Genomic DNA, 12,830 nt, shown 5'->3' with positions numbered 1-12,830 from the left:
GGGCTCCTTAGGTCAGTTAAGCATCCAGCTTTGGGTCCGGTCCCGAACTCCCTGTTCATGGGTTCCGGCCCCTTGAGGGGCTCTGCGCTGGCAGCGTGGAGCCTGCTTGGGCTTCTCTGTCTCCCTCTCTCTCCGCCCCTCCCCTGCTTGCACTCCGTCTCAAAAATAAACAAACACCACCACCACCAGAAGCTCCCACATCCTCCTGAGACCCGAGTCTTCCACTGCCTGGGTGCTCTCCAGCCCTGCCTGCTCGGACCTGTAGTCGTCATCGGGCCTTGGCTGTGCACTCCTTCAAGCCGCCGTGTGTCTCCTTAAAGAATATCCCCCTCCAGGGGCGCCTGGGCGGCTCAGTCCATTAAGTGTCCAGCTTAGACTCAGGTCATGGTCTCATGGTTCATGAGTTCGAACCCTGTGTTGGGCTCCATGCTGACAGCTCAGAGCCTGGAGCTGCTTCAGATTGTGTCTCCCTCTCTCTCTGCCCCTCCACACCCTCCCTCAAAAAGAAATATTAAAAAACAAAAAACAAAAAAAAAGAATGACCCCCACCTGGGTGCCTGGGCAGCTCAGTCACTTCAGCATATGACTCCTGATTTCAGCTCAGGTGGTGATCTCACAGTTGATCCCACATTGAGCTGTGTGCCAATAGTTCAGAGCCTCCTTGGGATTCTCTCTCTCTCTCTCTGTCTCTTTCTCTCCCTCTCTCTCCCCCCTCACTCCCTCTCCCTCTCTCTCTGCCCCTCCTCTACTTGCTCACCCTCTACATAAACAAATTTGAGAAGAATACCCCTGGGGTGCCTGGGTGGCTTAGTTACCTGTCAGACTTCGGCTCAGGTCATGGTCTCACGGTTTGTAGGTTCAAGCCCTGTGTCGGGCTCTGTGCTGACAGCTCAGAACCTGGAGCCTGCTTTGGATTCTGTGTCTCCTTCTCTCTCTGTCCCTCCCCTGCTCACACTCTGTCTCTCTGTCTCAAAAATAAATAAACATTAAAAAAGAAATTTATAAAGAGAATACCCCTTCCTCTGGGTCTAGTACTGCCTGTCACAGTCACCACTAGTCCCGAGAAGTTATTTAAATTTTAATTTACATTAATTGAAATGAAAATGTAAAAATGCGTCAGCCAGGACGGATAGGGAATCTTGTCACCATCACAGAAAGTTCCAGTGGGCCAAGCCGGCCTCGACTGTAGACTCAACGGAGAGCAGACACTGTGCTCTTCCGCGTGTTCGTGTCCACCTGCTACACGCACGTTTGGAACGTCGCCTTTGGGGTCCAGGCAAGATGCGTCGGAAGGGCGGATTTTGCACTTCAGGGTGGGAATCAGTAGCTAGGAAGAGGACTTACTGGAAGGGAGGAGGAGAAGGAGATCTTCATGGAAACCATGGCTGACACTTGGAAAATGTCACTGTTCCTAGTTAAAAATAGGAAAGCAGGAAAGAAGGAACGTACGGAGTCCTTCTCCTCTCTGTGTCCCGTTCTCTTTCCAACCCGCCCTGTTTTTATGACTGCTTGATGCTTTATTATCTTCTTCAGAGGCAAGGAATGCCTGTCCACCTGTGTCTGTGCCCTGCCCAGCACACACGTGCACACACGTGTGGACACACACACACCAGCTTCCCCAGAACCCCTAGTTCCCCTAAGGTGCTTGCAGATTTTTCCAAGGCGAAGATGAAACGCAGTGATTTCCCTAGCTCAGCGTCTCTTTTTACTGACAGAAAACACTTTGTAAGTCTCTATTTGTAAACCAAAGTGCTAATATAATGGATTATTCCGTTTTTAAGGTTTATTTGGGGGACAAATGTGTTTTAAGCTCATGATCTCTCCATTTGGGTTTTTGTTAACTTGCATTGAGTAGGTAATTATGGGAGTCGAATGAAGCGTTTCCAGCCACAATACATAAACGGCTCCCCCCGAAAAGGTAAACACAATCTCACTGCAACTGGAAAATCGATGATAATGAATGAAGAGTGTCACTTCTCTGTGAGGGTTTCCCGAGTTCACTGCTGACCCAGGCAGCTCTGTCTGAAGGACAGCAGTGTCCCTGAATGTGGGCAAGCCGTGACTGTTTACTCTCGCTGCCGTAAGCGTCTCCTCGGCAAGTTTGCTGAAAGGGTGAAACGTGACTCCACGTAACTCATCTTTAAAGGGACGGGACTTGCACATCAGACTTCTGAGCTCACTGCTCCTTTCCTAAGATCATGTGCCTGTGACAGGTGCTTCCAGAAGGCTGGAGAATCGTTTGTCATTATTTCTGGAGGATTCCTGAGTAGGCGTCCTCTCTCGGGCGTGGTTTTAAAGTCTACTCCAAGCAGAACATTTCAAACTGATGCACTGGGGCCCCTGGGCGACTCAGTCAGTCAAGCATCTGACTCTTGATTTTGGCTCCGGTCATGGTCTCCCAGTTCCCAAGTTCGAGCCCCTCATGGGGCTTTGAGCTGACAGTGCAGGTCTGGTTTGGGATTCTTCCAGTCTCTCTGAATTTCTCCCACCTGTGCTCTCCCTGCCTCTTAAAATAAATAAAAACTTCAAAAAAAATTTTAAAAATGAAAACATTTATTCACCAGTCATTTTTTAAAAATCTTTTTAATGTTTTTTATTTATTTTTGAGAGACAGAGAGAGACAGAGTGAGCAGGGGAGGGTCAGAGAGAGAGGGAGACACAGAATCTGAAGACAGGCTCCAGGCTCTGAGCTGTCAGCCCAGAGCCCGACACAGGGCTCAAACCCACGAACCGTGAGATCATCACCTGAGCTGAAGTCATACACTTAACCGACTGAGCCCCCCAGGCGCCCCTTCACTATTAATTTTTAAGAGAATGTTCCAGTGGGACCCCTGCATGCAGTGAGTGTGAGCACAGGGGTCTGGGACTTTTTGAGCCAGCGCCCCCGAGTGGTTACAAGTGTTTTGCTCCATTTGGCCCCACATGGTCATGCTAGAAGGTTCTGGAAGCCACTGGCTGACATAGTGAGCTCAGTTGATACAATGTAAATTTCCCCTTCTGCTTTTCCATGTGGTACCTTTCCTTTACTGAGTTCTGCCCCAAGGAGGACCCTGGCAGGTGCCATAAGACTTCAGGGAGGCAGCGGGCACTGTTTTCTTTGAACCTGCCTTTCCCCTATTTACTTTGTCATAAAGCGTGTCGATGAGGGTACGCACGGACACCAGTGAATGATCTTTAATGTCACCATCTGGTCGTTGCCTTTCCTTCCCACCATGGCTCCTCAGGGTGTCTCCAGGGGGCCCACTGAGGCAGGGGCCCTCACTGATCCGCTCCCACCCGTACTCGGAGGAGAAAAGGGATTGCGCCCATCCTGTTCCCTGACACATTCCTAGTCCTTAGCACGTGCTGGATGCCCGGCAAATATTTACTGCACCGTCCAGGGAAGGAGGGTGGGAGGGAGGGAAGCGGGCTCGGAATGGTAGCATCCCTGGGCAGGCTGCCATCAGGCCAGGTCCTTGTCTTTCATTTCCGCTGCTTTCGGGGCGCTGCGGCCTCTGGGCCTGCCGGGCATGCGCAGAGCTGGGAGTGAGGCCGCTTGTTGCTCATCTGCTTTGGGTCAAGTGAAAATGCTAGACGGCAGCTCACTCACCGTCTCCATCCTCTGAGGACCCATAACTGGCCCCCTCCTTTTCCTCCTAACTGTGATGGGCGGCTGATGTGGCTTCCCACTCGATGGGCCACCATGGCTGAATAGTTGCCATTGGAGTTGGTGGGTTTGTTCCACTTGGTCCCCAGCTGGTGACAAGTAGAATTAACTAGGACAGTTTCTCAAACGTTGCTGAGGAGCCTTAGAAATCTGAGTGCTCCAGGGGCGCCTGGGCGGCTCTGTTGGTTGAGTGTCTGGTTCTCGATTTCGGCTCAGGTCATGTTCCCCAGGGTCATGGGATCGAGCCCCAGGTCTGGCTCTGTGCTGAAGCCCACATACGATTGTGTCCCTTTCCCTCCGCCCCTCCCCCTCCTCCGAAGTAAAAGAAAATAATTAAATATTTTTTTAAAAAAGAAAAAGGCGCGGTGCTCCAGCCGAAGCCTAGAGCCACAGACTCAGCATCTCGGGTGGGACAGCAGCCCTCAGTGGTTCGAAGCGATCCAGATGGGCAGCGAGTTGAAGGGTCCCTGCCTTCAGAGGCCGTGTTTCAGGGTGTCTGCGACTCAGAGGCGGGACCCGGCCCCCCACCCCCACCGTGTGTTTTCGTTTCCCTGGATGGCTGTAACGATGTACCACAAGCCAAGTGGCTGAAAACAACACCAGTTTATTCTCTCACAGCTCTGAAGGCCCGAAGTCTGTAAGCAGGTGTCAGTCGGGCCAGGCTCCCTTTGAAGTCTCCGGGGAGGGTCCCTCCTTGCCTCTTTAGCGTTCCTGGGCTTGTAGACACCCGGTTCCAGTCTCCACCCTCATCTTACATGTCCTTCCTCTGACCCTGCGCTTTCACACGGCCTTCCCTCCGTGCATGCCTGCGTCTTCCTGTAAGACACCATTTATACGGACAGAGTTTAGACCCCCGCTTAGCCCCCTCATCTTTACTGGTTATATTTACAAAGACCCAATTTCTAAATAAGGTCACGTTCACAGGTATGAGGGCTTAGGACCTAAATATATCTTTTTAGGGGACACGATTCAACCTGTAACAGCCCGTTGATTGGCCTCTTCTTGCCTTAGTTCTTCATCAGTGAGGTGGGAATAGTAGCACCCACCTCAGATGAGTCGGTGAGGACCAGATGGGCTAAGATGCGTGAAGCACACCGTCTCTTCTCAATGCAAGCTGTCATACTGATCATTATTAGTTGTCGTAGTAAATTGTAAAAGTGCGTAGTGAGTTCCCCGTTGCGGGATGCATGCATTCAGACAGACTGCCTTAGTAGGACATCACAGAAGGGATTCAGTTAATCCGTAAAGGTAAGATCCTTAAGGTCTTCCAACCTTGAGACTACAGTTATTGAAAACATATATTGAATATCTTCAAGGTGCAATTTGCCTTGCAGGAAGCTGCCTGGGAAACTCAATTTCCTACCTGGCCAGCTGGGTGACCTTGCGCAAGTCATTTAACTTCTCTGAGCCCCTTTCCTCATCAGTAATAACTATGGAAATGACATCTGCACCACCAACTCTGTCACTTCTTCGAGACGTGCACAACTTCCTCTAGTTTTGCAAACAGCAAAGTATTATACACAGTTATTACCATTTGTCACACTTGCTATGGCTGCCGCTAACCCAGGCTCCAGCTCCCACGAGCTCCCACTGAGACCTTGACTCCTGTTTCCACCCACAGGTTGCCAAGACAAAGACTCTTGGCAAACTGCGCAGGTCAGATTCACTTCGTTCTGGGAGCCAGACCTCTTCACTTCCGCTGATGCTGGGCCGGGTTCTGTTGCAAGTCCGCGGATTCACAGCTGAACTGTGAGAGCGGCCGCAGTGACCATGTATTACCCTCTGTGTTCATGAGCTCAGTGTTCATAGACATCAGATTTTACTTGGAGACGTGGTATATTTTCCAGCACATGCTTTTCTGTTTACTTTTTCTGAAGCCATATGGGAATATAAGAAGTGAAGGAAGGATGAATATAAGAATGCAGAGAGAGCACTTGGATCCCTGTCCCATCTCTGTATTCTCGTTGTCACCCTTAAGAGCCAGGTAAATAATGGGTACTCAGCGAAGATTTGTTGGATGGATGGATAGAGGGATGGATGGATGGATGGAGGGATGGATGGAAGGTGGATAGATGAATGATGGATGGATGGATGGCCCATGTTCCCTCAGTATTTATGAGTAAATAGCAGATGATCTTAGAATTTACTGCACGATCCCCCTCTGCAGCCTGGGCGTACAAACAGAAGAAACGACCTTATTTTAGCTGAGAACCTCACCTTGCCCTCGCGTCACCATCCCGCACTCTAATTGATCCCCCACCCCCTCCCTTGTGTCAGGACTGCCCTGGGCTCTAAGAAATACCTTGGTGAATAGGATGGGCATGAGGATCTGTGTCTCTTGCTTAAATGTTTGGGGAAACGTTTAGAGAAAATAAGAGCCATATATCCTACCAAACGAAATTGGGTTCATCTGGGGCACTGTTTTATTCTTTTCCATAACCATACTCAGCCTCTCATTCTGACAGCTCTGTCTATGTTTTTAAACTATGTCTGGCTGCACTACAAAATAAAATCAGATAAAGGTCCCTAACGTTTGATAAATTGTTTGTTTAGTTGATCATCTTGGCTGGGAGACTGAAATTCATCAGCTGAAATCTGCCAAGTTTTCTGAACACAGCTACAATTTCAAACCCCTCAGAGTAGCTAATGGTCAGTTTGGGGGGGTTGTTTTTCTTTTTGGTTTCCTCCTCCTCCTCCTTCTCCCCCTCCTGCTCTATTTCCTCCTATCCCTCCCCCGTCCCCGCCTCCACCTGCACTTTCTCCTTCTCCTCCTTTTTTTTTTTTAAACAAATAGAGACATTTTCTTAAAGAGGCCTTTAACATTTGAACTTAACACTTTCATTAGTCTTTTTAAGGGGGTTGAGCACTTTTCTATCTTTATTTGAATTCACCTTCAACTTAATATGTATTATCCGCTAGATAATCTAGGGAAACTGGTAGCTACCCATAAGAATGCACAGCCAGTAAGAGATTTTAAGCCTGTGAATGTAACTCGTTTTCTCTTTTCAACTGGTGAAGGGTTTTCTGAAACGTTATAATGTCCTCAGTTTTGAGGCCAAATGGAAAAACAGAGAATTTCCTTTCTTTTTTTTTTATGGTGTCACATAAGACTTATTTTTGCTATGAGAGATTCAGGAGTCTTCGATTATGTTGGAGGAAGCTGACGAAGGTTAGAGAGAGCATCGTATGGAAAACGGTCAATGAAATGGGACTTGTGGCTGCACGTCTCAGGAGCCCAGATGATCCGAGTTAGAATATCGTCACGTGGGCCACGTCTCCAGAAACATAGTAAAGACATCTGTGAACACGACGATAATCAAGTCAAGCTGCCCGAAAATAAGGACTAATCCTCAGGGGTAGCATTTTCTCCCTCACCTTGAATGAAAGAAGGAAATCGCCATCACGCTCTCAGGAAAATAAATGTTTTCAGGCCGCTCTGATCTCATGCTAAGAGTTTTCTCGTGATCCTCATGTTTAAAACATCGGCAGTAATTACACACAATTCAATCACGCTGTCAGGAATACTCTCTCTCTTTACTTCGGTAGGCGGGACTGGAATTATTTAGATAGCAGCATCCTCCCCGTTTCTGTGAGCTATTTACTCATAAATATTTTTGTTGGGATAATTTTCTCCCATTTTTTTTTAATCACTTGCTGCTGAGAAAATAGAGGGGGGAGAAATAGATGTAAATAAATTGTCTTATTATTTTTAAAATAACACATTATCCTGACAAATGAAACACAGATGGTGGACCACCCTCTGTGAGTCACACTTGCTCTTTCGTGTCAGCAAAGTGGAATGGGAGGTCCAGGAGGCGTGATGCTAACCGAGCCCCGGGGTCTGAGATTCAGTCACGAGCCAGCCGGCGGCCTGCTGATGGCAGTGTGGCTGGAGCCCGGGAGGCGATGAATTCTAGCAGGAGACCTCGGCGGGTCACACTGTGTGGGTGCCCGTAACCATGTCCTCCATCCTCCGAGGCTGGCCCATCAAGCCGAGAGAGCGAGGGTGGTCTCTAGTCACCTGGCTGAAACCCGGTCTGAGTCACGGGTCTCCGGCACGGGAGCTGCCTTCAGACTCCACAGATGTGTAGCCTACTGGCCCCTCTTACCAGCTGTGGGAAATGGGGGGCCAGTTAGCCTCTCCAAGCCGTGGCTCTCCCTCCCCTACTTAGGAGGATGATCATAGTCTCCACCTCACAGGCTGCTCAGGAAGATGAAATGAGAGGGGCCCCTGGGTGGCTCAGTCGCTTGAGCATCCGACTCTTGATCTCAGCTCAGGTCTTGATCTCATGGATCCTGAGTTCGAGCCCCACGTCTGGCCCTGCGCTGCCCTTCCCCTCTTGCTCTCTCTCAAAATAAATAAATAAACTTAAAAAAAGGGAAGATTAAATAAGATCTGTCAAGCACTTAGCACCCTGTAAATATCAGTGGAGACTAGTTAATTTCATGATGGACAGTGAGCCTGGAGGAGCAGCTTGGAGGTGGGATTTTTCTCCCTCTGCCAGGCAGTCCCCTCACCCTCCGGCCGCACCGCAGAGAACCGGGCAGGCTCATAAAGTTCAGTGAAACACCAAAGTAATCCACCTCCCCGAATCCAGACACGAATGTTGACACGTGTGCACCGAGTGCCTGCCAGCATCTGCTGAATCTTTGACGGGCTGCAGGACACCAGGGACGCAGAGATCAAGCTGCTGGCGATGAAGGAAAGCAGACGCACAGGGAGATGTGCTGTGGGAACCCAGCCTCGGTGTGCAGATGGGAAGCCGCAGCGAAGGAGCTGAGGGAAGGGCATCCCGGGCCCGGGAACAGCATGGGGAAAGGCAAGAGAGACGGGGAGCGGAGGGTGTCCTGGGGAGCTCCCCGGCGAGGGCAGGGAGTTGGTTCAAGATTGTAGAGGGCTTTGAATGCCATCCTCGGGATTATGGGTGCATCCTAACGTAAATACAATGCCACCAACCATACTGAAACATCAGACACAGCTCTGTGAAGTGCAGCACCCTCCTGGCGGTAACGCGGAGGGAACCTTGGCGAGCGGAGGGGGGACTCGCAGCCGTAGGGCAGAGGCATCTTGGAGGCAGCTCAGGAATTCTTGGGGAATGATGAGTGTGTGGTTCACAGATTTCTAGCCTTCTCAAAGGGAGAGACAAGGGGCTACCACTTGAATCTAAATTCCGCAGGTTGTTAATAAATGAATAAACAACAGCCTACTTCATATCTCTGCTCTTGCGCATCTCAGCGCATGCAATCAGTGGCTGTTCGCACATATCGAATCAAGAGACACTTAGCTTTGTCATTAAGACAGATTCATCTTGTCGTGTTTGACGAATGTGTAATTCTCTAAGCTTTATCTTCTTCTCTGTCTCTTTTTTTAATATGGTAAAAATAAAATGCAGGGTGATGATGAATTTAGAGTGCTTCTGTTTTTCCATCATTTCAAATCTCTCCATCTTACTCAATGTGAAGTACCCTAAAAACTGAAGAACAACTTCTTTTTTGGGAAAAGTTCTTCTAGAGAACGCATATTTCTCTGTATCAGCCAAGAACTGTGATTGGCATGGAAAAGCGTGTTTTACTTCGCCGACACATTTTTCAGTTACTGTACTGAAATAGCATCGCTCTAAATCTCATCCCTGTTCATAGTCCCCATTGGAGAGATGCACCCCAGTTTAGGAAGATTGTTAAGTAGGGGCGCCTGGTGGCTGAGTCAGTTGAGTGTCCAACTCTTGACGTCGGCTCAGGTCATGGAGCCAGGGTCGTGGGATCGAGCCCCGCATGAGGCCCCGCGCTGAGCTGGAGCCTGCTTAGGATTCTCTCTCTCCCCTTCTACCCCTCCCCTGCTTGCATGCACACTCTCTCTCCTCTGTCTTTCTTTCAAATCGGAAGGAAGGAAGGGAAGGAGGGAAGGATGTCTAGTTCTGTCGTGGCTGTGAACTGGCGGAGAAAATAGGGAAAAGCTTTGCCCTTAGCACATTGAGAACAGTCATGAAAGGGAAGAAGAGTCGTTGCAGAGCCTTTGGGAAGCAGCTCTTCCAGACTTGCCCTTACAGGTCTTGGCCCCGAGTCAGGACCAAGGTGATTACAGTCACTACGTTATGCTTATATTGCAGAGCGTTTTAAGGCAAGATAACCGGAAGCGAACAAGGCTTGGATGAAGGCAAGCTGGCCATAGACCATTTCAAGACGCGATGAGGCCTCGAAAGGCCTGGGGTCCACATTTCCTTCAGTTTTGTTTTCAGGGAGGGATCTCATTTGCCCCACGTTTGCCGCAGCATAAAATCTTGCTGATATTGTAACTTACATGTAACTTGTTGACAGTGTGTTCTAAATTCATGACCTGCTTTATTGGCTCTATGACATTAGGATGTCACAGTCAACAATGCAGGAGCTTCAGATTGTAGGAACACCTATGAAGGCAGAGGGTGGAAACTTTCTCTTTAAGGCACCAGATAGTAAATATTTTAGGGTTTGGGGACCAAGAGGCAATGTTGAGCATGTATGTTAGCTACTTCGATAACCACGTAAAGTGTGATCATCACAAAATATAAAAAGTCTTTTTAGCTCATGAGCCATCAAAAAACAGACAGCTGGCTGGCTTGGGCCCATGGGCCATCCTTGGCCAGCCCTGAGCCATTAAGCTGCTGGTCAAAATGGGCAATTAGTCGCAGTTGCTTCTGTGTGTTGTTGAGCGTGTTCATGTGTCTGTATCTGAGGTCCACTCTCAAAACACTGAATCACACGTACTCATCCATGGGTGGGATCCCAGGGACAGGAGCTGGGTCATGAATGATGGGTCTGATTTCATTTTTCTTGGCACTTGAGTTTCATATCCCCATGATTAAGACACAGGTCATTTCAGACACTTGTTAATTAATTCTAAACTGAAAATGTGGTTACAATAACTAAAACAACCAGTTCAATCCAAAAATAGTAAAACAAGGGGCGCCTGGGTGGCTCTGTCAGCCAAGCGTCGGACTCTTGGTTTCAGTTCAGGTCACGATCTCGCGGTTCATGAGACTGAGCCCTGCGTCGGGCCCTGCTTGGGATTTTCTCTCTCTTCCTCTTGCTCTGCCCCTCCTCCGCGCTCGCTCTCTCTCAAAATAAATCAATAAACTTGAAAAAGAAAGATAATAACAAAACAAAGGGCTGTCTAGACACAGACGAAACACTGGCTGAAACCATTTGCATTGACTGTCTCTGTCACGTCAGGGCCCCAAGAGCAGGAGCGAGCAGGGTGCGAGAGGAGCCAGAAGCAGGGGAGAGGACTTCCGAGATGGGGGCTCTTCTTTGAGCTGAGTGGGTACAGAGAGGGGACACCTGATGTCACTGAGATGTGAGCCTGTATCGGCCTGTCCCTAACGCTCATACATTCCCCTCCCCCACTATCTGCATCAATATTATTGATTATTGATTTGGATGGTTCCTTCACAGAGGAAATAGATATTGAAATCTATTTCAAACAAAACATAGTGAAGTTTTGAAGTAACTTTTGTTTTGATTGGGGGGCCTCTGGTTACTGAGCTCAAGTGGCTCCTAGAAATTTGGTAGAAAAGGGCCCTGAGAAAGCCTCTTTCCTACCCTAGTGTGGAAATACGAGTTGGCCCAGTTCATTTGTTGGGTGTTTTGGAAACAAGAATCAAATGGATTTTTTAAATGCCCCTAGGGACCCCTGGGGGACTCCATGAGTAAAGCTGTCTCACTGTTGATTTTGACTCAGGTCATGATCTCGGGGTTTATGAGTTTGACCCCTACATCAGGCTCTGTACTGGGGGCACAGAGCCTGCTCAGGATTCTCTGTCTGTCTGTCTGTCTGTCTCTCTCTCTCTCTGCCCCTTCACTGTTTGCATTTTGTCTCTCTCAAAGTAAATAAATAAACACTTTTCAAAAATGCCACTATACGGGGCACCTGGGTCGCTCAGTCGGTTGAGCATCCAACTGCGCTCAGATCATGATCTCACAGTTTGTGAGTTCTACCCCCACTTTGGGCTCTGTGCTGACAGCTCCGATCCTGGAGCCTGCTTTGGACTCTGTGTCTTCCTCGCTCTCTGCCTCTTCCCAGTTCATTCTCTGTATCTCTCTCAAATAGATAGAACAAAAAAAACCTATAAAAAATGCCCCTTATTCTTTAACACAGCAATTCACATAATCAAATATGTGTACACACATTCACCAATGGAAGTTTCATTGGATCTTTATCTAAAGAGCCAAACTAAGTGTCAAACCACTGAATCTGTTCAATAAATTGTGCCATATTCCTACACTGGGATTCCATTAAATCATGCAAAATGATGTGGTGCAAGAATGTATAATGATATGGAGAGGTGTTCACAGTATATTAACAAGCAGTTTGCAAAACACCACAGAAGCTGTGATTCTTTTTGTTTTGTTTTTATTCTTTTGTTTGTTTGTTTATCTTTGTACTTCGCCTTATTCTGCTTGGGCTGCTAGAACAAAATACCATTGATTCGCAGGGGCTTAAACAATAGAAATTTATTCCTCACAGTTCTGGGCGCTGGAAGTCCACGAGCAGGTGCCACCCGATCTGTGGCCCCTTTCCTAGTGCATCTTCCCAGGCAGGAGAGGAAGTTCTGGTCTCTCGTCGCCTAGTGTCCCAGGGACCTTCCTGTCCTCGTCCTCATCTGTTTTACCTCCCAATGGCCCCCTTCCCAATACCACCCCATTGGGAGCTAGGACTTACATGTACGCATTTTAGAGGAACAGAAATATTCAGCCACTAACATGTCATCGTGAGCTGAGATGTGAAAGGATTTGTGTGGTTGTGTTTGGACTGGTCCTCTTCGGATCTGGATTTTCTGAGAGTGCGGTGGCTCAGGCCACAGCCTCACATCCAGGTAGCCTGAGTTCAAATCCCAGCTCCATCTCTCCCCAGCTCTGTGATATTGGGAACGTCAGTAGCCTGAACAACTCATAGCCATAATCATGGTTGCCATGTCCTTAAACAGTCTTGTTCCACACCACTGTCAATGCTCCCAGGAGGCCCGTCGTGGGAAGGTAGCACAATACAGAGAACGAAACCCTTACGGTTTGATGTGTGCCTCAGTTTCTTTGTCTGTAAAATGGGAACCATAATGCGCCTCCCTCAAAGGGTTATTATAAAGATGAAGAGAATCAATACAAGCACACACTTAGAGAAGGAACAGGTGTGAGTGAACTCTTGGGTGTTTTC

At 48.4% G+C, this 12,830-nt stretch overlaps 1 protein-coding gene across 3 annotated transcripts in view; it reads left to right on the top strand.

The window, feature by feature from the left end:
• Window positions 1-12,830, top strand: part of CDH13 (cadherin 13) — a 1,008,030-nt gene that overhangs the window by 774,014 nt on the left and 221,186 nt on the right. The window contains exon 8 of one of the 3 annotated variants that reach the window (XM_029925181.1): window positions 5,268-5,463. The exons of the other annotated variants lie outside the window; for them this stretch is intronic. Within the exon in view, the coding sequence (XP_029781041.1) occupies window positions 5,268-5,399 (132 nt within the window). The 3' untranslated portion in view covers window positions 5,400-5,463. Of the gene's footprint in view, window positions 1-5,267; window positions 5,464-12,830 lie in introns of those variants that run through there. 3 annotated transcript variants of the gene reach the window in all.

The sequence above is a fragment of the Suricata suricatta genome, chromosome 16 (assembly GCF_006229205.1).
Source record: "Suricata suricatta isolate VVHF042 chromosome 16, meerkat_22Aug2017_6uvM2_HiC, whole genome shotgun sequence".
Lineage (NCBI taxonomy): Eukaryota > Metazoa > Chordata > Mammalia > Carnivora > Herpestidae > Suricata > Suricata suricatta.
This window is presented reverse-complemented; position numbering and strand designations above follow the sequence as displayed.